Raw genomic sequence first — 27,089 nt, 5'->3', positions numbered from 1 at the left:
ATGAGCTGTCTAATGTACTCGAAATGCACGAGAGCCCGAGGCAAATGGATGTACCGATGACTTAAGAAACAACAAGGAATAAAAAACGACAAACACTCGAATGGGGGAAGCGATCAGAGACCAGAGACAGAAGGGCCACCCAAAAGGACACGCGAATCTCATACCCAATGACAAACAAGACAAGGGCGCAAAGCACAGAGCGTAGCGAATTGTAACGGACAGAAAAGTTCACAAATTAGCAAATTTAGGAATCTCAGTCTCGGGGAGTCGGCCAGTCAGCAAGAAAAGCAAAGCAAACAACGGGCAAACGGAAGGAGTTCCTTTTTGTCTAAAATAAGTCTTAGATGAGAGAGTGATATCCGTAATACCCTTGGGTGGGCGGTTCGCCCACTGACAGATACAAATGTTTTTTCGCGTGAAACAGGCATAAAAAACCCAACTAACAGGGAGAGAAAAGCAGGCTTTACATGATGCGTTAATATTTGTACCCTTTGCATTTATTTACAATATACAATATAAAAAGTCTTTTTATACTTTTAATGGTATTACTGTCGGTTTATCCTTTTTTAGATTTTGTATCATTTTTTACATTTTATATAAAAATTTACTTTATTGTAAAAATTAAAGCCTTATTTAGGTATTCAGATTAATTATTAAAGTCAGATCAATAAATACAAGCGTTGGGTATGATATAATCTGCGAGGAATTCAAAATCAGATTGAAAATGTACTACCTTACAATATTTTTTCCCTTTACCCTGATTTAGATGACAAAAAGGCTGTCAAATTTTACTTTTTAAATAATCCCAAAAGTCTTATCCAAAAAAATATTACTTTAGGTTTTTACATTAACAAGTTTATGATTCGACGGAGTTGTCGTAGCATAACTTCTCTGGGCCACTTTGCGTGCCTGGTATGCCCTGTTCGTCTGAGAGGGCAGGGTATATCAAGCCACGAGCACGAAATGAACCCGCGTCATTGTAGTCATATTCGTTGTTCTTTGTCGTTGCGGCTGTCTCTATGAACAAGCCGGGAAAATATTGGCGGGAGCAGGGGGACAGCTAAATATCGCGGTAAGTGCCGCAAAAGGCAAGCGGGAAATAAAAACGGCACGGAAAGCACACCGGGGGGAATGGAGCTGCAATAATAAACAATTGTGCGATGGAAATCCGCGATTGTAATCCGCAATTTTTACGGCTTTTGTTGGTCCAGACTGCGGCAAGGAGGTGGCGGTTGGGGGCAGGCGTCATAGGCGGAGGGGGGACACGGAGAAGGGTAACTCAACCCAACTCAGTCAATGGGGACGCAACTTTAGTCACCAGGCGGCAGCTATCGCTCGACACCATCTTCATTCGATTTTGAAAACAATCGCATCACAATCTACGAACAACGAAAACAGGCAACAAAAGTAACGGCACTCGGTGAATACATGGGATACTCTAGGATGGAGTAAACAAAGGGGCAAAGAGAGGACTCGAATGTAGACTGGGGCCAGTGGTCAGTGGACCATATACGATGAACGGTGGACGGTGAGCTTTGTTGGCTTACTAGCCATGTCCTGCAAGTGGAGATGCGGATAAGAATACGGCTCCCCACCTGCAACAAAAAGCCGGTCTGATCTGATTGCTTTGCGTTCGGCAAATCGCAAAGTTTCAGACTTCCCAGCGGCAGGATGTGTCAGGCTCGATGGGTGGGCTTTCTTTCCTCCCTGCCCTCAAAAAATTGTTAAGCCTGGTTATCGTTGACTTCAAGGCCATAAGTATGTACTACAAAGCCGCCAACTGTCATTGAGACACAAAAAACGAAAGACACAAAGAAGGGATAACAAGAAAGGAAAGATAGCTCCAGTCGCAGCCGAAATTAATATACCTTTTCCACTTAAATAGAGGTGTACATAGCATGATCATCCATCGCATCGGAGATATATTGCAAATATAGGATAAAGTTAAATGATACTTAAAAAAAATTTTGTATCAGACCAATTTTGAATAATATGAACTTTGAAAACAGTCAGATTTGGCACTTCCAATTAATTAATTATATCAATCAATGCGTAGCACACTTTTGACCAAAATTATAATAACTCTACAAGGGTATAAAAAGTATGATTAGATCGTCAATAATTTAATCCCTAATTCAGAACGTTATGTTCGTTTTTTATACCCTTGCATAGGGTATTATAATTTTGGTCAAAAGTGTGCAACGCAGTGAAGGAGACATCTCCGACCCTATAAAGTATATATATTCTTGATCAGAATCACCTCCTGAGTCGATATGAGCATGTCCGTCTGACCGTCTGTCCGTATGTCTGTTTCTACGCAAACTAGTCTCTCAGTTTTAGAGCTATCGAGTTAAAACTTTGCACACATCCTTCTTTCCTTTGCAGGCAGCATATAAGTCGGAAAGTCCGGGATCGATCGACTATATCCTATAGCTGCCATATAACTGATTGATCGGAAATGCCATAACTTCGTTGTTTTTCAAGTTAGAAGTTTCCATGGATTCCTCTTTGGGCAATATAATTTAATATGCCAAATTTCATAAGGATCGGCCGACTATTTACGATCTGCTACATATCTAATAATATAAGATGCGTGGCGTCACCTAGCGGACTGCGACTCAACTGCAAGGGTATATAAACTTCGGCTCCGCCCGAAGTTAGCTTTCCTTTCTTATTATACGCTTACAGAGGGTATTATAATTTTGGTCAAAAGTATGCAACGCAGTGATGAAGACATCTCCGACCCTATAAATTATATATATTCTTGATCAGGATCACCTCCTGAATCGATATGAGCATGTCCGTCTGTCTTTTTCTACGCGAACTAGACTCTCAGATTTAATGCTATCGAGTTGAAACTTTGCACACATCCTTCTTTTGTTTGCTGGCAGTATATAAGTCGGAACGGCCGGTATCGGTCGAGTATATCCTACAGCTGCCATATAACTGATTGATCTTTGGTGTTTTTAAAGAGTTGGGACTTTCTACAATATCTTATCTACAAAATTTCATAAGGATCGGCCGACTATATCCTATAGCTGGCATATAACTAAACGCTCGAAAATGGCACAACCTTGCTATTTTTAAAGATGCTTGGGGCTGTTTCGAACATTTTTATTGAAAAATTGATTCGGTGGTGAAATGCTTATAAGGATCGGACAACTATGTATATACGATCCAATATATACATATATTATAATAATATCAGATGCTACTTAACTGCAAGGGTATATCAACTTCGGCTCCTCCCGAAGTTAGCTTTCCTTTCTTGTTTATTATACATTACATTTTATCCCACATCCTTTGCTCAAGATTTTTTCGGCGACATTGAACATGCAAAAAAAAAGAGAGAGATTAGCAATGCATTGACTAACTGATAAATGGCCAATTTTATTCACACACTATTTCCGTGGAACGTTCTCGATCGAAATACTTGTCTCTTTGTCATTGCTTGTTATTCTGGCAGATAAATAATATGGTAATTTTCTCTAAAATGAAGTGGATTGCTTTTTTCTAAAAAACGAACATAAAATTTGTGCTCCTGCCAAAAAAAAAATTTTATTGACACCTGAATAGGGTACCGTTCGCAATCGTGAGTTTGACGCATACAAAAAAAAAATTTTTTCTAATAACTATTAATATTTTTTTTTAATAACTAGGCCAAAACTTAACCTGTGAAAAAAATAACAATAAGCGTTCTGTTCTGGCCATATAATCTTATATCTATCAGTTGTTAAACTTTTGACAACAAAAATTTTAGAAATACGAAGTTTTGATCTGAATGATTTCTCCGAGGAAGTTTAATAAGTAATGATTTATGATAGGGGTTGAATATTAGAACGTACCATGCTTCTGAGGTGTGGTAAAAAAGACGCTTACTTGGTATTTTTAAGCAATATATTTATTTATTGATCAATTTTTATGTTGTCCCTGTCAAACTAACTTTTCCAGCAATGCAGTCTTTATCTATTCAATCGATTCAAATCTCCATCCTTTCATAGGTCTCATAGGTCATAGATAGTGATAATTTGCAAAGATATAAAGATATTCTTAAATCACCAAGAAGGTAGCAAGGATACATATTTATTTTTATATCATTAAACAATAAAGAACGATCATTGCGCGAGTTTAAACAAAATAGATTAAACTTCCATCTACCTATAAATATGCACATGTAAAACATAAAACACAAAGATATTACTTATTTATTATTAGTTCTGTGAATCGTGAACATACATACATGCATATGTATGTCATCTTCAGAATATATCATACTTGTCCCAATGCTTTGAATACAATTTATTTCCAGAAAAAAAGAGTCACAAACAAAAGCCTTTAAATTCGGAATCACATAAAAAATCGTTTATAAATAGACGAAAACGAAGAGTTTACGCTCGTTAATGTTTTTGCTAATTATTAAGAGTCACCAAATAACTTATTTATGAATACTTTTTTTTAAATGAATGTTATAAAAAAAAATATTTAAGTCTACAATTTTGCCAAATGTGTTTCCTGGTAAGAATCATTTCAATTTTTGTTCGTTCTGCAGGATCCACGGAGCTATTGGCTGATGTATTTTCATTTCTCCGCGCCATTTTTGTTCACTCCCTCGGATTTTACTCATGATGTGAATCAAAGTCTAGTTCTCTGCCATGTCACAATGCATAATTAAAAATTGTAAGCCACACCGCATTTATAATCCCCAGATGAAGCCCTAGTGCAATGGGAAACGGGGTTGCTATCCGGTACATGTCTCTATCATGGAGGCTGGAAAATTGGTTCCCGATCCTAAATGCCGCTGAATCCGTGAGTACTTGTCATACACATACAGAGTCGTGCCCACTAGGGTGAAACCCTTAATGTCCTTTAATAGTTTGTGCCGACATACGAACATTAAACATACCCCAGAGTCTTCCTCGCACACACAAACAGAAATCTGCAGAAAACCTACCCCAAAAAATGTATAATTATTACTTGATGTGTGGTCGTCATCTCACACACCCATATACCTCCAGATATATAATATTTAGTATGGGTGTGGCTTCATTGCTTGTGTTAGCGATGCTAAAACAATACCCTGAAAGGATTCAATTCTGTTGTCATTTTTAAATAAGCTCAATTTAAACACAGCAATCATTATACCCTTGCAGAGGGTATTATGATTTTGGTCAAAAGTGTGCAACGCAGTGAAGGAGACATCTCCGACACTATAAAGTATATATATTCTTAATCAGGATCATCTCCTGAGTCGATATGAGCATGTCCGTCGGTCCGTCTGTCTGTCGGTTTCTACGCAAACTAGTCTCTCAGTTTTGGAGCTATCGAGTGTAATCATTGCACACATCATTCTCTTTCTTGAATATATCCTATAGCTGCCATATAACTGATTGATCGGAAATGGCACAAATTTGGCAAATTTCATAAGGATCGAACGACTATATCCTATTGCTGCCATATAACTGAACGATCGGAATTGGCACAACCTTGCTATTTTAAAAGATGCTTGGGGCTGTTTCCAACATTTTTATTAAAAAATTGATTCGATGGTGAAACTCTCATAAGGATCGGCCAAGTATATTCGATATAAGCTGCTATTAGCTGCTATTATTATATACATAATATAAGCAAGAGTATACTGAAAGAGTATATCAACTTCGGCTCCGCCCGAATTTAGCTTTCCCTTCTTATTTTTATATAATCTTGGTCAAAAGTGTGGAACTCATTGATGGATAAATATCCAATCCGTTTAAATATATGTATTCTTGATCTCTCTAAAATAAGCTCGTCTCAAAAATATGCGCGTTGATTCAGAGAGACTAGACTGTAGATGCTGATAAAGAATATATGTATATATGTACATTATGGGGTGAGAGATGATTCCATTTCTTTGATAAGTATATTTTTAGGAATACAATATAACGTTAGTTAATCAAAGGAAAATCAATTTAAAAGTTACTACATATATCAGGAATATACAGCAGTTTTCGGGAAACTAATGGGGTTGTATTTTTTCTTAAATGATCAAAAGTAAAATTTGAATATCCACGGTCCTCTTAATAATGTACGATTTCGTGATCATCAAATTGCTTAGTAATGAGAGTAGAACTACTTATATTATAATTATAATTTTGGGTGGCCCAGTTTCAGCAAAAAAAATCCCCGAAGTTCCTGAATGCCTGGAAATGCGATCGAACTGTATCGGAGTCAGTTCGATGGCTAATCTCTAGAAAACATCTGCAGAAATTCGGGCCTAATATTCAATATTAAACAACAGTCTTCACTCGATCCCATCATCTCAAGAACAAAGGCTCTAAAAAATCTCCGAGAATATCTAAGAAGACTCCTTTGTTGCCACTGCTGCTCGTGGTTTGCTATTATTCGAGTGTCTGCTGTAATGATGGAATAATTGATGCGCATTGTAGCCAAAAATCATCCTCCATATTAGTTTTCAGAAGGGAGAAATCTATACACTAAGCGATACGACGTCACCAGATAAGGATCTACAATGCATTGCCCAGAGTGCATTTTAATAATTATTACTATTATAAAAGTAAATAAAACTTTGGGAGAACAAAACCTGGTTTTTAGTGGCTTAGCGGATATTTTTGGCTGATCCGAAATATCATAAGTTGGTGTTATGCCATTTCGGATCGGCTAGCTATATAACTTTTAGCGTCAAACAGTTACTTCTTTTCTTAACATTAGTTTCTTGTAAAGGTATTGGCAACAAGAAAGGAAAGCTAACTTCGGGCGGAACCGAAGTTTATATACCGTTCAAGTTAGGTAGAAGCTTATTATATAGCTTATAGCTTATTATATATATCGGACCATATAAAGTTGGCCGATACTTATCAGAATTTCACCATCAAATCAATTTTCTAATAAAAATGTTCAAAACAGCTCCAAGCATCTTAAAAAATAGCAAGGTTGTGCCATTTCCGATCGTTCAGTTATATGGCAGCTATTATTGGCACATTTTGATTAAGTTGCCTAAAATGGAATCTGTACCAAGTCCCATCTTTCTAACTTTAAAAACTCGAAAGTTATGCCCATTCCGATCTTTCTATTACAGCTATAGGATAAAGACGGCCTCGAAAGTTATGCCCATTCCGATCTTTCTATTACAGCTATAGGATATAGACGGCCGATCCTTATGAAATTTCGCAGATAAGATATCTTGGATAAATGTAATATGTGTGCAAAGTCCCAACCCTCTAACTCCAAAGTCATAGCATTTCCGATCAATCAGTTATATGGCAGCTATAGGATATAGTCGACCGATTCCAGCCGTTCCGACTTACATATATACTGCCTGCAAATAAAAGAAGGATGTGTGCAAAGTTTCAACTCGATAGCTCTAAAACTAAGGGACTAATTTGCGTAGAAACAGATAGATAGGCAGAAGGACAGACGGAAATGCTTATATCGACTCAGGAGGTGATCCTGATCAAGAGTATATATACTTTTTAGGGTCGTAGATGTCTCCTTCACTGCGTTGCAGACTTTTGACCAAAATTATAATACCCTCTGCAAGGGTATAAAATATAATTTTATCTTTTAATTGTAGCAACTTATCGTTTTTATACCTTTGCAGAAGGTAATTTAATTTTGGTGAAAAGTGTGCAATGCAGTGACGTGAACTCTCCGACCCTACAAAGTATATATACTCTTGATCAGGATCACCTACTTAGACGATGTATCTCAGTTTTAAAGCTATCGACTTCAAACGCAATATACATATAAGTCGCAATGACCGGAATCGGTCGACTATATCTTAAAGCTGGCATGTTACAGATTGTTACAGAATGCCACAACAGACCTTATAATTTTGTCGAGCCCAACAATTTTGTCTCTTTCCATTTTAATCCTAAAATGTAAATAACAGAAATTATTTTTTTTTGTGACTGTTACCCGATTATGGGGACGGTATTAAATCGTTCATTAATGGAAATATTACAAATCTACGTTTCACCTATTCCATAAAAACATTTCTCTTTCAAATGGGGTCTGTCTGTTAGGGTCGATCGTTCTCATAACAATAATAAAAGGCAGTTGGCAGGATTACACTCCCAATTGGCCATGGTTCACCGTAAAGAACACCAAATTGTTGGGCTATTTGGTCAGACCAATGATTCTCTCACAGTTCCGAAACCATGGGGCTGAAGCATGGGGCAGCGATTTTATTTAGACTTGCCGACGTACTGAATTTGATAAATTGATGTTTTAAATAGACGCCCAGTCGCCCTGCACTACCACATGTGCGTGACGTTGTTGTCGTCAAGCGGGCGGTTACAGGTATACATACGAGTTGCATGCCGGTACCTGTTTTCCGCCGCCGCCACCTCCGCTACCGATCTTGGGCAATTCAAACTCGAGGCTGTTTATGATGGAACCTCTGAGCCCCAAAAATTAAGCGGCTTCGTTTAAGGTCGAACTTGCTAATCGACCTTCTGTGCTCTCTGGCGGCAATGGCATTTAGCTGCCATTCGTCTCTCCTCGTTGTCCTGTTCGTTCCTCGTCTGACTGCCTATGGTAAAACAAAAAAAGCGATCCATTCTACAGTGGGCGAGTCTTGCAGTTGGCATGGATTTATATAAGGGGCCATTATAAAATTTTCGACGACATGTTGGAAGCAAAACGAAACCCTTTCGGCGAGTAGGGGTTTTATCACCCGGTTAGCAAAGTTCTCATGAAGCCATTGTATCCCTTTCACTTAATTATTAGGTACATAATGTGCCATATTCATGGTAACCGTCTGTTGCGGCCAACAACGGCGTATCGACAAAGGAAACCACTCCCGCTCTCGTTCTTGTTCCCGTTTAATGACCTCTTTCCTCCCTTTCCAAACTTATCCCTGTTCACCCTTTCCCAATTTAGCCCTGCCTACCTGAGTCCGCGATTGTGTAATAGCCGAGTGCCTAAGAAATGCCGCGCGGACCTCTCAACTTCATTGAGGAATTGTCAAGGGCGCTGCGCGATTATTACACCACCACCATCGAGAGCATGAAAACGCAATGTATTCCGTATCCGCAACTCCGTTTCATTCAGAACACTTATCTTCAGACAAAAAATGAAGAATGTTCTAAATGATATGTATTTTTGATGTACATGCATGCTCACAATAATGGTCGCAAGCCCCATCTGTAGTCCATATCTTCCAAGCTAAAAATAGCAGCACTAAAGTCAATTATATTACGATTAATTTATGACACAAAGCCAAAATGGATGCTTTACATCTTATTCTACCTTTTAACAATATAAACTTAAAATTCAGAAATGGTCTATAGTAAAAGCATTAAAAAATGTTAGTAAAGACATGTGTAGTTTTAATGGTGTCTGATTGGGATTGGGAACTTGGGCTATTGCTTCGGTGTGGATGTGCAAGCCCTGTTTATTGATTATATGTATATTTGAAAAGTCAATAAGAAAAATTGAAAAGTCTCCTCCTCCTCCTTTTCTCCACTCCCATTTCACCATAATATTCCAGGGCCTATCGCTGTATCGCCCCCTGCAGTTGGTCAAAGCTAGTCAACACTTTCGTTTTTCCTTTCTCTTCCATTGTATGGCGAATTTCTTTCATTAATCAAGCATGGGAATGTCTTTCTTGTCATTCCCGCTTCCAATCTCCTGTCCAGATTTAATAAATAATTGCTATCATATTATAGCGATTATCGTTGCTGTCGCCGCCGCCGTCATCTTCGCTCGGTTGGAATCGGAATCAGGGTATCGGGGAATCGACAATCGCTCCAAAGACAGAGCTGATCCAATGCTATTCCACGGACTGGATGTGTAAAGTTCTTTATTAACACGGCACCGCATGGCACGGCGCCCTTTGTACCCGAATCCGAGGTCCAAGTATAAGTCGATCAATCATTTTTTACATTTTGTCGTCCTCGGCAAGGTGAAGTGAAGTAGAGTGAAGTGGATTGGGACAGGGGCCCTGTGGAGTGCGTTGCTTTGACGGCAGTACGAGGCACATAGATCAGACACCGGATTGCATGTGATACATTTCTCCCATGACCGCTGCGGTGCGTACTTGACTTCGTGTCAATAAATCGTTTCAGATTTTCGTTTTTGATCGCTCTCCCTCATTTTTTTTTAAATACAATTTACGCCGACACAAACGATATTAAAAATCCATTAATAATTTCGAAGCAACATCGATTTCGAACGATTCTTGGCCAACACAAAATGCCGGACCTGAATGCGAACTCGGCCAAGTAGCTAAGGCCATGGCCCATGGGAAGGCGATCGCTCGATCTAGTTTCATGCTTGCCTTCAACCCAGGCAAATGAGTCACATCTCACATTTAATTACATTTTTTCGATTTTGTTCTCTAAATCCTCTACAATCAACATACACGCCCCAAGCATTCTTGAGCAAGTACAGTCAATTAATGACCTAAAAAGGAGGACTCCCACTAGCAAGAATTCCCATGCAACACTTTTTTTTTTATATTTAATTTCTGATTTCCGTATCGAAACAGGAAGGCCTTTGACATTTGTAGGCGAATAATAATATTATTTTTTTTTTAAATAATGATCAAAAAATTTTGAAACAAGAAAGGACGACTATAGTCCAGTTTCTCGACTAAATGATACCCTGTGCTCTTCCCTATTACGCATTATAAAAGATTTTTTATGTAACTAACTTTTTAACATAAAATATATAAAGATACATAATCCAAATTTGGTAGCTGAATTTGTGTTTTTCAACAAACAACTGAAAAATCTAGTTGGAAGCAAAACAAAAACTCCATAACTCCTCTAGAAATGGTCTGGCTTGTGTGAATTTTGCAGATTTAAATTAGCCATTCAGCCCATTAGCCAAGCTTTTTCAAATTTTTTTTAAAAAAGTTCCTTGAACTGGCCCTACGGAAATTTGACAAAAATTTGAAACCAACTTGAACTGCGTTTGTATTATAGAAGTCTATATGTTAAATCTTATAGCTCTATCTCTTAACTTTGAGATCCACGCGTTCATACGAACAGACGGACAGACCCCTATATCGACTCGGCTGCTGATGCTGATCATGAAAATATACTTCATGAGGTCAAAGGTGATTCCTTTTCCCTGTTACATACATACAAATGAATCAAAAATATACCCTGACCTCTGCGATGACCGTGTATAAATTTCCCAAGAGTGCTGCGCTTTTCGCTAAAATTTCATAAGGATGAGCCCACTATATCAATTGCATCAATTTTAGCTCTGGTAATTTAGCAGATTTAGATAAAATATACATACATATGTTCATTTGTGGTTTTCCCCAAATTCTTATTTCTTTATTTTATTATTAAGAAATTTGCGGGTAACTTAAATTACTCGACATTTAGAGAATTTAACTATAGCGACTACAGGTCTAAAGCTAGAAATAGCCGTAAATGTTACGGAATTCAATTAAAATTAATAAAGTATTAGGTATTTTAATTAATTAAGTAATTAGGTATTTTACATATATGTACATATGTATGTTTTATATATGTATGTATGTCCAAAAAATACTGTGTACAGCCGAATATTTTCTTTACCTTACAGTGAAATAACTAGCAAACTGCAGAATTGAACTTAAATTTTAGATAAAGTGTAGTTTGATTGTGAGTCACATATTCTTAAACAATACATACAGCTTATACATACATGTATGTTTATACATACAGCTGCCATAATTAAAATATCACCACTAGCACAAGCGATGTTTAAATGGTGAAATAGAGGTCAAATATAATATTGGCTCACATTTTTCAAGTTTTTCCAATAGTTAGGGGCTTTTCTTGGAACATTTTACCAAAATTACTCCACAAGTTTTTTTTCTATATACATTTTTAGGTATATTAAGTTTTTTCACAGCTTAATGGTTGCAGCGTCGAATATTTATATTATTCATGCATTTTTTTACCGGATTATCGAAATAAAAGTCTATTGAATTGGTTACTTCTTACATATGTATAAAGGAAAATTTTTATGATTCCATAAGAAAAGTTAAAGTTGTGCTATTTTTTTCGTTCCTTTATAAAAATGAATAATAAAATTAAATATTTTTAAATAAATTTGACTACCAGTAACACTGTTTTCGATTAGAAGAAACATTAAACAAAATAAAAAAAAATTAAATTTTAATAAATTCACCATTAACCGAATCTTAAACAAATTTGTATTTTCTCAAACAAAATTTGGCTGAAGTGCGTTTTTCTTCGCAACTGTATGTATATATGTACATACATACATATTTGACTCAATTCTAAATTTTTTTTGGCAATATACGAAACTAAATACAAGTAACAATACAAAAAAATACAAAAGTAAAAGCTTTGAGATTTGAATATTTAAAAGATTTGAAATCTTTTTAGTTTATTGTTTATTCGATATTCATACATATGTACATATTTCTATAAATGTGCTAAAGTACAAAGCTTTTAAATAAACCAATTGTTTAAAAAATTTGTCAAATTCATCGTAGTCTTTCATATTCCCTATGTTATCTATTTTAAGCCTATTTCTCTTAGAAGCCGTTACTTACAAAAACAACAGATCTCACCGAGATCCCACCGCGGTGACAAGGAAATCGGACCTCACGGACCCAACAGTAGCTACGATGGGAAGGATTTCGATTCTTGCCTGTGTGGCAAGATGGAGCCACATGGAGCTACCACATGGAGCTCTAGCAGCAGAATGACTGGCTACCCGCATCGCCGCCTCTACCTAACCTAATCTGCCTATTTGAGGAAGTGTGTGGAAGTTATAATTTTGACCCGTTCTTACTCTAATGTATCCTGTTTTTTTTCAATATTTTTATGTTGAAAGTGTCGCCCATAAAAACCAAATTATTTTACAAGTTTACATCATTTTTGTTAAGTTTTTCTTTATTAATATGTCATTACATTAAGGCGGGGGATCTTCAAATGAAACGTTATTTATGCAAATATGAGAATAAAAGTGAGCTTAAGTTATTCTGAGCCCGTAAAAATCGCAAGATATCAACATATTTAACAATAGTTATACCCAAGGGCGTTCCCATGGGAGGCTATGGGGGCCGCTGACCTTCCCTCGCTATCTGTATTTTTATACGTATGTATGTATGTATGTATGTATGTATGTATATATGTAGGCGCATATATAACTATACTTTATAATAAATACATAAGAACGAATTTCGAGGGAATCTCGAACCGTAATTACATGCAATGAAAAGGACAAAAGGACAATAGAGTAGGCAAAAGAAAAACACAACAGAACCGTCAGGTATGTACCTATGTATATATAAGTACGTACATACATGCTTTAATACCTACATAGTGCAAGTGGCCACATAAATATGTATGTACATCTCCACATGATTATCAAGGAGCATACATACGTACATCAATATATAACTGTATTGTATGTAGGTATGTGTATATGTTTTTACGATTTACATAAACTTAAAGAATGGGGACGCGGATGGCAAAGGTGACGAGGAGCGAAGCGAACATGGACAAGGGGATATGGAACGGGGAATGAGAACCTTGTTTGGGTATGGTGGAGAACCAACAGAGACGAAAGTAACATGAACAGGAGCTAAAAATGTGGAACAGCGCAGCGACAAATACACGACGACTACGTTGGCGACGTCGGCGACTCCTCGGGACCATTGTCACCAACTAAATGCTTGAATTCTATTGGTGCAGGGCGACGGTAGAAGTCCAATCGCCTCCAAAGTGTCGAGCTCTGTGTGACATCGGTGCACCCACACAGGCGTGCGGCACACGCACACACTGTCGAGTCGATTGTGGCGCAATCGCAATCCATATCTGCAGCCAGTAAAGCAAGAGAGAGGCACACACACTGACACACACCACTCTGGCAATCGAATCTGGCCGAAATAAATATTTTTGTGTGCCAGAAAAAGACGGACAGAGCGCTCGGGGTCGCGGAACCCTCTCTCTCTCCAACAAACGTTCGCGACGGACAAGACATTAAATGACAAAATTTAAAAAGACGTGAACCGAACAGCAATAAGCAGCGTGTGACGACAATAACAAAACAGTAACGATGCAGGGGAAGGGTGGAGTCGGAAACGGGCTACGAAGTACTGGGTAGCGGGCAATGGGCAGTGGACCTCTGGCAGCCGGCAGCGGACGTGGAACTATGTATGTACACACATATGGCATATGCGGGCTGCGCCGCTGCGGCGACAAGCTAGGTGCTGGTGCTGGCCATTGCTATTTCATTCGGCGCCCTAGCCACTCGTTTCGGCTCTGTCACACACAAACTTGCTGTAGGCGACACACTCGCACTTACACGACCAAAGGAGCGCTCCGTTTGGTTGCGTTGAAGTGCGTCAGAGCAGTTTTGAGAGTTTGTGTGGTCAGCAACACAAATACATGTGTCGCATGTCAACCCACTTCGGTTACGTCCATTCAAACGACAGTGTGCAAGCGGGCCGGCAATAACTGAACGCGCTTGCATATAGGCGTCTCTATTCGGACGCATCACAAATTAACCGAGTCATATGACGGCTAAGAGAATTAAGAGCATACCATTCTCTCTTCGCCATGAACTGCTTTGCCGACTTCGTGCCAGACTATCTCGCCCGAAGCGTTACTGGGCAGAGCGAGCAGGACGCCAGACATGGGTTCTCGCGCACGCCCTCTCGCTTGCTCTTTATCTGGCTCTCCTAGTGACCCATCGCGACAATATGTCACATCCAGCCGCTTCAGGGAAGGCCAATTCCAATTCCAATAGCTCGCTCTCTCACACCGCCACTGCCGACTCATTCCTGTCCTCTCTCCACGCACACAAACACACTAGCACTCACTACAGCACCATAACAGTGCCATCGACTCCTCATTTTCAGGTAGACAATTGTGGGGCAGTTGCGTTAAACTTGTCCAACACTGCGTGTCTCTTACGGGAGCGAGCGAGACCAAAGTGTCACCCACCCCGAATCGAGTTTGTGTTAGTGTCCGTGAGCGTGTGAGTGCGAGTGTTTGCCTGTGCGTCGCATTTGTCGTCGCTGTTACATTTTTCTGCCCGCTGACTGCGACGGAGCAGCAGTCGCTGCCGCTGCTGCCTCGTAACCTCGCCGCCGACACAGCGACAATCATTGTCACCCACGTCTTCCGAAGAAGTGGTTCTCTCGTGTCTCTGCTTAGTTGCCGCACACCACACTCCTCATTCCGTACACCGTACACCGGGTACCGTACACATACCGCACTCGTGTCCGCATCCTAATCCGAATCACGGTCCCGTCGCTTCTTGTGTTGTATGAGCGTGTGAGTGGTCATCTCTTAAAGCGAACGACGGCAAACTTTTGTTTTATCGCCAACGATGCTCTAGAATAGAGCCCAGCTTTAAACAAACCTAATAAAAAAATAGCATCGGGCTCATGGAAGTGAACTGCTGCGACTGTAATTCGATAAACTAATTTTTTTTTTATATGGGAAGCGCTGTGACATTTCGATTGTATCCATTCGAAGTTCTATTAAAGTGAAGTTTATACAAGCCATTGGAGTTACGCTAAATAAAAAGTGTCTAGTCTTTAATTTTCATTAAAGGTAAGTGGAAAGCAAATTCAAGTTTTTCGAGTTCGATTCGCCGTCGGTAGTCGTGTTGCGCTATTGCGCAATTTAAACGCAATTTGTGTCGCAGAGCCCCAAGACCCCAACGATTGTTCAGATTATGTCTCCAATCGATGGCAGATGAATAGAATGAATACTTATGAATGAGTATGAATACTTATACGGCCTAGAAAGAGAAATACTTTCCCATCGCAAGCTGCTTTTCGGGGTGAAGCTCGAACCAAGTGGCTTCAGTGGTTCTCGCGGAAACAACTTTCGAGTCCCGCCCCCCACTGACCAGTACCCTACAGCTACAATACGAACAGCTTCTCTGAAGCCACGGCTGCCATTGCCGCCGCTTTTATTATAACGCGCTACCTCCATTGCGGGGAACTCTAACAGCAATTAAAGAAGGCAAAGTGAACGCGGATCTAACGCTGTGTCTGAGTCTTCTGGGCCCCGGAATTCTTCGCTCTTTCTCAGGGTAATTCAACATTTTGTTGTCCGAGCTTCTGGTAGTTGGATGCAGGCAACGGTGCCGATAATAACAATAAAAACATCACAAAAAAAAAGATTCGTCCGAACCATCAAATCATGTGATTGGTTTTCCCCCGTCTGCATTTATGTGCTTGACAAAAATAATTACCCGTGTACATGCATCACCTGGGTCGGTCCATCGATACACTGGGACAAAAAAACAGTTCAAGTGGGGGTCTGTCTTACTCGACTATTTTTACCCGAAAAGCTTGTATTTAAAGTAGATAGTAAGTAGCCCGTAAGGGGTATGGCACAAATGCGGTGGAACGCCAAGGCTCGAGGATTTGTTTATTCGCAATAGGACAGCATTTGATAAAATTTAGTGGAACGATAGGCCGATTAGCTGACCCAAACAAGTCAGATCCGCCGCTAAAAGAATGTACAGCTGTTTCAGCACTCGACAGTGAATATTCCCCGTGTAATTAAAGTCATTTTAATGCCATTGTTGTTATCGTTACTAATGAGCTCTATAAAAGCCCGCCATCTCCATCTCCGTCGCCTGGCTCTAGTCTGGCGGAGCTGGTCTGCGAGAGTGTTTTTAGTTTTAGTGGCCGTGTATCTTAATCGCAGATGTGTGCCCTTCCATCTGTGTAGTTGTGGGGTTTCGCTGACATTGGGCAAGCGAGTATGTCCGACTTTTAAGATCGATGCCAGATAGCCGGCCACGACATCACACACGATCATCATCGTCATCCGCATGTTACTGCCAAATGTCGAATCCAACAATTGTCCCCAGTTGGAGCTACCTCACCCCAGACCCCTTACCCCTCTTGGCATTCCCATCTCATGTGAGGTGCTCGAAATTACGGGAGCACGAATGCAACAATAATGTACACGGCTAAGCCGCTAGATCGGATGGTATTGGGCAGAATGGACTCGAATGGAATAAAATTAAATGAATCTGACGGCATCGCCACATGTCGTCGCCGCTGTCGTTGAGAGGCGATTTTAATTGCCAAAAGGCCAAAAAGCTGTAAACGATTTTGCTTATACAAATGAGAAACCTTTGCTTACACGACGAGTGTGGTGTGTATCTCTCCATGCCATTCGACTTGCTCGAATCTCGCTTCACTTAGAGTTAGGACAAACTGGTTGCCAAGTGGGTTTGTCGGAGGGCATTTTAGTTATTTCTTTGTCTCTCTTAGCTAAATCACCTTTATGGGTTTCTCAAGAACGCTTCTATAATGTGGACAGCGTTGCTTCCTTGTCGTTTCCACTGCAGCCATCTTCGATTGAATTTTCGTTACCGCAATGTAGCGATAGATAGTGTAGTGTATTGTGTTTACAAGTGATGTCTTTCGAAAACTTGTAGTTATATGTCTGTGGAATACTGAAGTTGTAACTGGAAGTTGACCGACCGACCGACCTGTGACTACTCTTGCGCTAATCTGTCGTTTTTGTTATGAATCACTCACGAAACACACATTCTACCGCGAAAGTCCACCCCAGAAGGCGTGTGGCCTCCAGAATAAGTTTTAGTTCGACGGAGGTTGGAGTGTAGGCACTGTCGGAAAAGGGGGCTGTTTGACTTAGTGATAACGTAGCTTCCAGGAAGTTTTCTTACAAGTAGTGGTCAGTAGGCAGTGGGAAACGGGATTTGCACAACCTAGTGAGGCACACAGACAGGCCTGGTGCCTGGCATTAGTTTGAGATTGCTGATTGATCAAGTGAGTGACTCCCTGATTGACACTTCTAACAACTCCTTTTTTCCGTCATATCTTTTCAGCACAAAGCCAGGCCGGTTAGAATGGAGCATATGGTGAATCCGTTCATGTCGCCCGCTTATCTGCTCGCCCATGGTCCTCATCCGCACGCACATCCCCATGTCCAGCATACCAATACAAAGGGCAGCGCCTCCTCGCCGGCCAGCTCGCCAGGAGGGTCGACTGGATCCGGTTCTGGCTCGGGTGGAGTCTCATCTGGTGGAATATCGAAGCTGAAGCGCTGGGGCTCGCCGCCTATCAACCTGGCCGGCCAGTTCATCAATCCGTCGACGGGAAAGAAGCGCGTCCAGTGCTCAATCTGCTTCAAAACTTTTTGCGACAAAGGCGCCCTAAAAATCCACTTTTCGGCGGTGCACCTGCGGGAAATGCACAAGTGCACGGTCGAGGGCTGCAACATGGTTTTTAGCTCGCGTCGCTCCAGGAACCGCCACAGTGCCAATCCGAACCCCAAGCTGCACTCGCCGCACATCCGGCGCAAGATCTCACCGCATGACGGCCGCACGGCCCAGCAGTTTCCTGTGTTTGGTACAGGAGCCGCCGCAGCTGCTGGCCACCTTCCTGTAGCTTTCCCTGGCTTGCTGCCACCGCATCACCCTCATCACACCCAGTCCTCGTTCGTCATGTTCGGGGGCCAGGGCCGACTGCCCGGCCTGAATATTCTTTCCGGCTGTCTGGATCTGCCTGATGCAGAGTCAGAGGCACCTATCGACGCGGAGGCAGATGGAGGCGACGGGGCTGACTTCGAATACGTAGAGATACAGGCAAACAGTTCGAGCTCGACTGCATCTTGCGAAGAGGATAACGACCAGGACCATGATCAAGATGAAGAGATGCATTGCAGTCTGAGCCTGGCAAGCATCAGCAGCAGTAATGGCGATGAGGACAGGCCCGACCAGCCGCTGGACTTCAGCTTGCACAAGCGCCGGGACCGAGAGTGGGAGCAGGACCCAGACCAGGAGCTAGATTCGGAAAAGGAGCACAGTCGCGAGAAGCTACTACATAATAAGGAATTTGAGCTGGAGAAGCGATCGGGTAGCCCCAGTGGAGGCTCTTTCTCCATGGATAGGCTGCTGGGAAAACGCAAGCGACACGACAGCAACGCGTCTAATTCGGCAAGTTCCACATCTATCAACGCCACTGACACTGCTGCCGTTACCTCTATTCCTGGTCTCGGCGCGGAGAGCAGCATGGAGCTGGAAGTTGACAGCATAGACCTGTCTGGCCGACGGCTCCTACCGCCCCCACTGCCGTTGCTGGAAATTGACGAGCAACACCATATCCGACTGCTGCAGACACAGATGTTTGCCGCCGCAGCGGCAGCAGCCGCCGCTCAGCCACCCACCACGTTCGCATTGCCGTCGGGTGGATCACCCGTGGAGCCACTGGGCGGGTCGCCGCCAATGTGGAGCCTGCTCTCCGAAATGTACCGCTCGATTTTGCTCAAGACGCAACAGCAGCAAAAGTACCAGCACTCCCACCAGCCCCAGCAACCGGAACATCACTTGCACCTGAGTCACCTAACACTCGACCGACACCATCAACAGCCGCCGCCAAAGACGTCACCGGCGTCAACCAACGCAGCTATATCGGTATAAATTGTGGCGGAGCTTCTTAGTCAAATGTTTTTTTTTTTTTTGTTTTATTTTTGTTCTTAGTTCTTATTTTTTAAGGACGTCTTAAGAGGGGCGGCCATCGGAAGTGGAAATAGAAGACTTAGCCGAATATAGGTCATTAAATGGCTGGCAGCTCTCAAACACCGCCGCCGCTGCCCTATACCCCAGGTATTACAACTCTGACTTGATCCGGGAATTTAGCTTTTTCTGCTCACAAATGTGTTATATAAAACTTTTTTTTGTGAATTTATGTATGTTTACAGTAATGCAGCATCTATGTGTATAGTGTTTAATCTGTTCCTCAGTGCAGCAGCACCGTGCAAAGAGTGTGAGAGTGTATGTGCGTAGGATCTCAGTTATTTTTGCTGGCGATCTGTGCAGATTGGTCAACGAGAAGCAGGCAATAGGTTCGGGTTCCTGCTTTTTGGTGGGTGCACAACGAAGTATTGATATTTATAACAAATAGATTATACAAGCATATATTAAATAGTTTTAAGTAATTTTTTTTGTAACCTCTAAATAAACTGCGACGCTGGAAGTACTAACCGCATGCAAGCTTTACTGAAACATATCCGAAGTGTACGAAAAGCTCCACAACCGTTAGCAGCTATATGTAGATCGTAAGTTAAAAAAATGTTAATGCTCCCGAGAAATAGTATTGCTCCATACGAAACGATTGTGTACTGTATAACATGATTTAAGTTTTCATTAACAATAAATATGTCAACATTGAAAACAGCCACTGGACATTTTTTGGGGGGAAAATTAAAGTGCAAAAAAAAAATCATTTTTTGGGATGCTCTTAGGTTGTCATTTTCATAAATTTTTAAATCTGTTCATTTGACAAGTTCATTTTATACATATACATTTCTTAATAGGTTTCCGCTCGATATGGAAATGGGAATATCTTCATCGTTAGGATTATGGGACTAAAAAAATGTTAAATTAACTTGAGTAATTACACTCTTTGCTTCTCCTTCGTTCTTTTTTTCCATTCTCCATTAGTGTTCGGCATTGATAATACTTTACTTTTTTTTGTTGATACGGATTGTATTATTTATGATCTGTCGAACATGAACACTTTCGAATTGAGTCTCGATCTGCTCCACCATTTCTGATGGACATTGACGACGGCGCAGCTGAAGGCCTTTGATGTGACTTTTGGTTGGTGCTCTTGATAGGTGCCTCGCTGGTGAGCTGGAGAACGTCCAGATATAGAGGTCTACATGTTCCCCTACGAACGGACATAGTTTTAAATGTGTTCAGATTGAATTTGATGGGATTTTTAATCGGAAACGCCTTCCAAAGTGTCTCCCCGCCCCGGCTGCGTGTTTCTGTCGGTGTATTTGTAATATGCTAGGTACATATGTATATGGGTGCTTTGTGTGTGTGAATCAAAGCATTTCTTGAGGAGGCGTGACACGCCGAATGTTGCTGGATTTGACGGCGTCCCCCAACCACTGCGCGCTGGCAGCTGCTCGATGCTTGCTGCCCACCCTCCCCTTTATATAAATGACCACCCATTGGTCACAGCGGCATTAGGTTTGATATAGGCGTTCGAGGGTTTGAGGTTTCAGCGTTCAAGGGTTTGGGGTTTGGAGGCTACTTATGGACAAATTACACACTCTGGCGCACACACGTACTAGTACGCACTGACACTGTGCCAATTACAATGATATTCATATACATATATACATACATATATGTACCTATATGAACTTCGGCTCACATTATTGATAAAAACAGCTGCGGTTTCATCAGCATCGCGGTACAAATTTCGATCTTGGTAGACAATTCTTAGAGGTGTGCACAACGCACTGCAGGCGACACATCTGACCCTTCATCGCTAGTCGCAGTCCATGTCTGTCCGTCTGTTCTTAGGTCATCGATCTGTAACACATGCACACCTTTCCTTCTGTTACAGATAAAAGACAGAACGGCTGGTGTCTGCCCACTTTGTCAGTTCTTAAGATAATAAATAGCCGAACAATCTAAACCATTTTTTCGAGTTCGCTCGACTATGTCGAATGGATTTCACAGAAAGGACCTGTAATTTTGAAATTAAATTAAATAGTGTCACTCAAATAACACGTCAACTCTCCAGTATATCGAATAAGATATACAATGGAAAAAGATAAGATATACTTTGCAGAAAAAGGGACACAAACTCAAGACCTTTTCATTTCAATTCGTTTGAACCTTAATTGAATTTATGATCTTTGAAAAATGTAATTAATTATGTAATTGATTTTTATATTTTAAAAGTAAAATTTCCTATAAATGACGGAAGTTCCTAATGGATTACGTTTTACTAAAACACATTTATTTATTCTATGGGGCCCATAAAACCGATAAAAATCGACGATGTAAATGTAGTCTATATGGCTCCCCACAAAAATTTATAGAAATTTCCCTAAATTACATACGCGGTCAACGCCAAATACAAATTTTCAATTTAAGATTCATTTTTAGTATTATTTCTTGGATATCTCCGACCCTATAAAGAATATATATTCTCGATCAGCATCATCTCCTAAGTCGATATGAGCATGTCCATCTGTGCGTCTATCTGTCTTTCCTTTTTCTACGCAAACTAGTCTCTTTGTTTTAAAGCTATCGAGTTGAAACTTTACACATATCCTTCTATTGTTTGCAGGCTTAAGTCGGAATGGCCGGGATTGGTCGTCTATCCTGCCATTTAACTGATTGATCGGAAATGCCATAACTTTGGTGTTTTTTAAGTTAAAGAGTTGGGATTTGGTACAGATTCCATATTCGGCAAAGTATCCGATTTGTCAAACTTCATAAGGATCGGATGACAATGTCCTATAGCTGTTTTATAACTGAACGATCGGCATTGGCTTAACTTTGTTTTTTATGAAGCTATAATAATGTCCCTTTCTACGGGTTCCATTTTGGATAGTCTAATCTGCCTATTTTTAAAGATGCTTGGGACTGTTTCCAGCATTTTTATTAGAAAATAGATTCGATAGTGAAATTCTCATAAGGATCGGTCAAGTATATACGATCAGATATATATCCGATATCCGATAATAATGCTACCTAACTGCAAGGGTATATCAGCTTCGGCTCCGCCCGAAGTTAGCTTTCCCTTCTTGTTAATATATTAAAATAGTTTGAAGTATTGACTACTTTCTTAGAATGACACTCTTTAGAGGGTATTACAATTTTGGTCCAGAGTGTGCAACGCCGGAGAAATTTCCGACACTATAAAGTACATAAATACTTTATCAAATGTATAAAATATACAATATTTATTTTTGATCAGCATGACCCTTTGAGTCGGTAATAGCGTCAGTCTGTCAGTTTCTACGCGTACAAGTTCCTCGGTTCCCAAAATCGGTCCCGCCCGAAGGTGGCTTTCCTTACTTTACCCTTGAAGAGGGTATTATAATATTGGCCAAAAGTGTGCAACGCAGTGAACGGGTGATGGAGACATCTCCGACCCTATAAAGTATATATATTTTTGATCAGGATTATCTACAAATTTTCATAAGGATCGAAAGACTATATCCTATAGCTGTCATAGAACGATCATAATTGGCATAACTTTGGTGTTTTTTAGTTGGAAGTAGTTTGAGACTTGATACAGATTTTGTTTTGGGCAATCTAATCCGATTTACCAAATTTCATAAGGATCGGCCGATTATATCCTATAGCTGTCATATAACTGAAAGATCGGAATTGACATAACTTTAGTGTCTTTGAAGTAAGAAAGATGGGACTTGGTACAAATTCCATTTTGCGTAATCTTATCCGATCTGCCAAATTTTATAAGGATCGGCCGACTATATTTTATAGCTGCCATATAACTGAACGATCGGAAATGGGGAAACTTTGCTATTTTTAAAGATGCTTGGGGCTGTTTCCAACATTTTTATTAGAAAATTCATTTGATGGTGAAATTCTCATAAGGATCAAACAACTATATACGATGGGATATATATACATATAATAATATAAGCTGCTACCTAACTGCAAGGGTCAACTTCGGCTTTTCTCAAATATGTACATAAAGAAATTATTTTATTATAAAATTCAAACAAGGATCTGGTAACTATAGCCGATATTTTCGAGGTGAACTTTTCTTTCAAGTTGAATGTTTGATTTTGAATACCTATATATTATTCTCATTGTTTATTAATGAACTATTATTTTAATAATATATTTCGTCACCAAAATTGATATCAGCTTTGTTTTTAATGATAAAATGTTTAAATGATAAAATTTATCCTGTATAAATGGAACTTATATATTTTAACTTATTATATTTTAATAAAATCAATCTGAAACTTTTAATTTTTTGCATCATTTAAAATATTCCTCCAAATAGTATGTATAGCCAAGTACCTTAATGGAAAACAAGAAAGGAAAGCTAACTTCGGGCGGAGCCGAAGTTGATATACCCTTGCAGTTGAGTCGCAGTCCGCTAGGTGGCGCCACGCATCTTATATTATTAGATATATAGCGGATCGTATATAGTCGGCCGATCCTTATGAAATTTGGCATATCGAATTATTTTGCCAAAAGAGGAATCCATTGAAACTCCCATGCTTCTAACTTGAAAAACAACGAAGTTATAGCATTTCTGATCAATCAGTTATATGACAGCTATAGGATATAGTTGGCCAATCCTTATGAAATTCAAATCAGATTTTTTTTCCCAAAATTGAATCTGTACCAAATCCCATCTTTCTAACTTAAAAAACAACAAAGTTATGCCAATTTCGATCGTTCTATGACAGCTATAGGATATAGTCGGCCGATCCTTATGAAATTTTGTACACAAGATATTTTGGTCAAATATAACATGTGTGGAAAGTCTCAACCCTCCAACTTAAAAAACACCAAAGTTATGGCATTTCCGATCAATCAGTTATATGGCAGCTATAGGATATAGTTAACCGATCCCGGCCGTTCCGACTTATATACTGCCTGCAAAGGAAAGAAGGGTGTGTGCAAAGTTTCAACTCGATAGCTTTAAAACTGAGAGACTAGTTTGCGTAGAAACAGACAGACGGACAGACGGACCGACGGACAGACGGACAGACGGACATGCTCATATCGACTCAGGAGGTGATCCTGATCAAGAATATATATACTTTATAGGGTCGGAGATGTCTCCTTCACTGCGTTGCACACTTTTGACCAAAATTATAATACCCTCTGCAAGGGTATAAAAAAGCATCCTGACGGCCAATTCATACAGTCCGCAGATCAGCTATAAGCTAAAGGTAGTGTTTAACATTTAATTAATAAAACGTCTTTGATTGATATGTAGAGATATATGTATATGATATATATTATATATATATTTCATATATATATTATATTATATATATATCTCTGATATATATATGATATATATTTCACAGTCGGCTGTAACGACACTGAAAGCTGCCATCGCACAATGGGTAAAAAATCCGATTTTGGTGCATAAACCTATTTTTTTTCCTAATTAATTTTTATGAATGACCCATACTAATCGAATCTAGATATCTTTATTTGAAAAAACCCGCTTTCAAAACATTTTTGGTGGCAACCCTGTAGTGTTGCCACTCAAACAAATTTAGCTGCTTGAGAGACCCTGCAATGTTGTTAAATTGGCGCGAAAAACTGGTAAACTTTGAGTGCTTGCTGCTTTGAGTGAAAAAAAAGTTTTAAAAATCTAAAAATGGAAATTCCTTGCGAAGGTAATTATTAATGCAAATTAGCTTAAACATTTGTTGTTATATGTCTTGTTGTCCAACTGTGAACTGTTTTATATGTGTATCTTTTTAGATTTGAACTAACAATTGTGTTTGTGTTTTGTGGAGAATAACTTATTAATGGCACAGCCTTGCAAAAGAGTAAGAACGAGAAATTAACTACAAAAGTGTCCTTGTTGTCATACAATTAACCATTTTTGCTCATTACCCGATGCATCGGTAAGCAGCAAAGACTTTACATATGTTGTTTAAGATTTTTCGTTCGGAGCTCACTTGGATTGGTGCGTGCAGAGTCGCAAGATCAACCACTTAATACACACTTCTTAACAAAAACCTTTGTCCTTTTTATACCATTGCAGAGGGTATTAAAATTTTTTTTAAAAGTGTGAAACGCAGAGAAAGAGACATCTCCGATTCTATAAAGTATACATATTCTTGATGAGGATGTATATATAAATAAATATGCTACTTAACTGAATTATATATGGTATATCAACTTCGGCTCTGCCCGAAGTTAGCTTTCCTTTCCTGTTTTCTTTAAGGGTGACAATTTTTATAGGGCGCAAACTCTTTTTTTTTTTTTAAATGCAAAACAAACAAGAAAGGAAAGCTAACTTCGGGCGGAGCCGAAGTTGATATACCCTTGCAGTTCAGTCGCAGTCCGCTAGGTGGCGCCACGCATCTTATATTATTAGATATATAGAAGATCGTATATAGTCGGCCGATCCTTATGAAATTTGGCAAATCAGATTATTTTGCAATACATAAATGTAAAACAACTTAGTAAACAACATGGCTGCGACATTTACCCCTCTTATTCGAAAATAGCCGAGGAGAAATTAAAATGTAGACCTGCTGGAATTTTTAATTTTATTTTGCTGGAATTTTTAATTTAGATTTTAATTTTATTTTTCTATAATGTAATACCAAATGTGATTCAAATTATAATTTGTAACAATTTCTTAAATAAAAGTGAATTTTTAACCACTGAGCGGTACGCAAATTAAAAAAAAAACAAAAACCAAAATTTTGTTTTAGTTAAAATAATACAACAAAAAAAGTTTCAAGTCAATATCTTATAAACTAGAGTTTATGCACCAAAAACGGGATTTTTGCCCACAGTGCATCGGTAAGCAGCAAAGACTTTATGTTGTTTAAGATTTTTCGTTCGGAGCTCACTTGGATTGGTGCGTGCAGAGTCGCAAGATCAACCACTTAATACACACTTCTTAACAAAAACCTTTGTCCTTTTTATACCATTGCAGAGGGTATTAAAATTTTTTTTAAAAGTGTGAAACGCAGAGAAAGAGACATCTCCGATTCTATAAAGTATACATATTCTTGATGAGGATGTATATATAAATAAATATGCTACTTAACTGAATTATATATGGTATATCAACTTCGGCTCTGCCCGAAGTTAGCTTTCCTTTCCTGTTTTCTTTAAGGGTGACAATTTTTATAGGGCGCAAACTCTTTTTTTTTTTTTAAATGCAAAACAAACAAGAAAGGAAAGCTAACTTCGGGCGGAGCCGAAGTTGATATACCCTTGCAGTTCAGTCGCAGTCCGCTAGGTGGCGCCACGCATCTTATATTATTAGATATATAGAAGATCGTATATAGTCGGCCGATCCTTATGAAATTTGGCAAATCAGATTATTTTGTCCAAAATAGAATCTGTACCAAGTCCCATCTTTCTAACTTAAAAAACACCAAAGTTATGCCAATTTCGATCGTTGTTTGACAGCTATAGGATATAGTCGGCCGATCCTTATGAAATTTTGTACACAAGATATTTTGGTCAAATATAACATGTGTGGAAAGTCCCAACCCTCTCACTTAAAAAACACCAAAGTTATGGCATTTCCGATCAATCAGTTATATGGCAGCTATAGGATATAGTCGACCGATCCCGGCCGTTCCGACTTATATACTGCCTGCAAAGGA

At 39.6% G+C, this 27,089-nt stretch overlaps 1 protein-coding gene across 3 annotated transcripts in view; it reads left to right on the top strand.

The window, feature by feature from the left end:
• The window catches only part of LOC6499931 (protein disconnected), a 54,942-nt gene extending 34,793 nt beyond the window's left edge, over positions 1 to 20,149 (top strand). Inside the window, exons 2-4 of one of the 3 annotated variants that reach the window (XR_004311396.2) lie at positions 4,550 to 4,806; positions 17,803 to 19,581; positions 19,677 to 20,149. Coding sequence is in view for 2 of the 3 variants with exons in the window: in XM_032456044.2 (XP_032311935.1) it covers positions 4,723 to 4,806; positions 17,803 to 19,395 (1,677 nt within the window). In the remaining variant the exon portion in view is untranslated. Of the gene's footprint in view, positions 1 to 4,549; positions 4,807 to 14,860; positions 15,537 to 17,802 lie in introns of those variants that run through there. The other 2 variants (XM_032456044.2, XM_014904224.3) reach the window with 2 other exon arrangements.
• The last annotated feature ends 6,940 nt before the right edge of the window (positions 20,150 to 27,089 follow it).

This window comes from Drosophila ananassae, chromosome XR (genome assembly GCF_017639315.1).
Source record: "Drosophila ananassae strain 14024-0371.13 chromosome XR, ASM1763931v2, whole genome shotgun sequence".
Lineage (NCBI taxonomy): Eukaryota > Metazoa > Arthropoda > Insecta > Diptera > Drosophilidae > Drosophila > Drosophila ananassae.
This window is presented reverse-complemented; position numbering and strand designations above follow the sequence as displayed.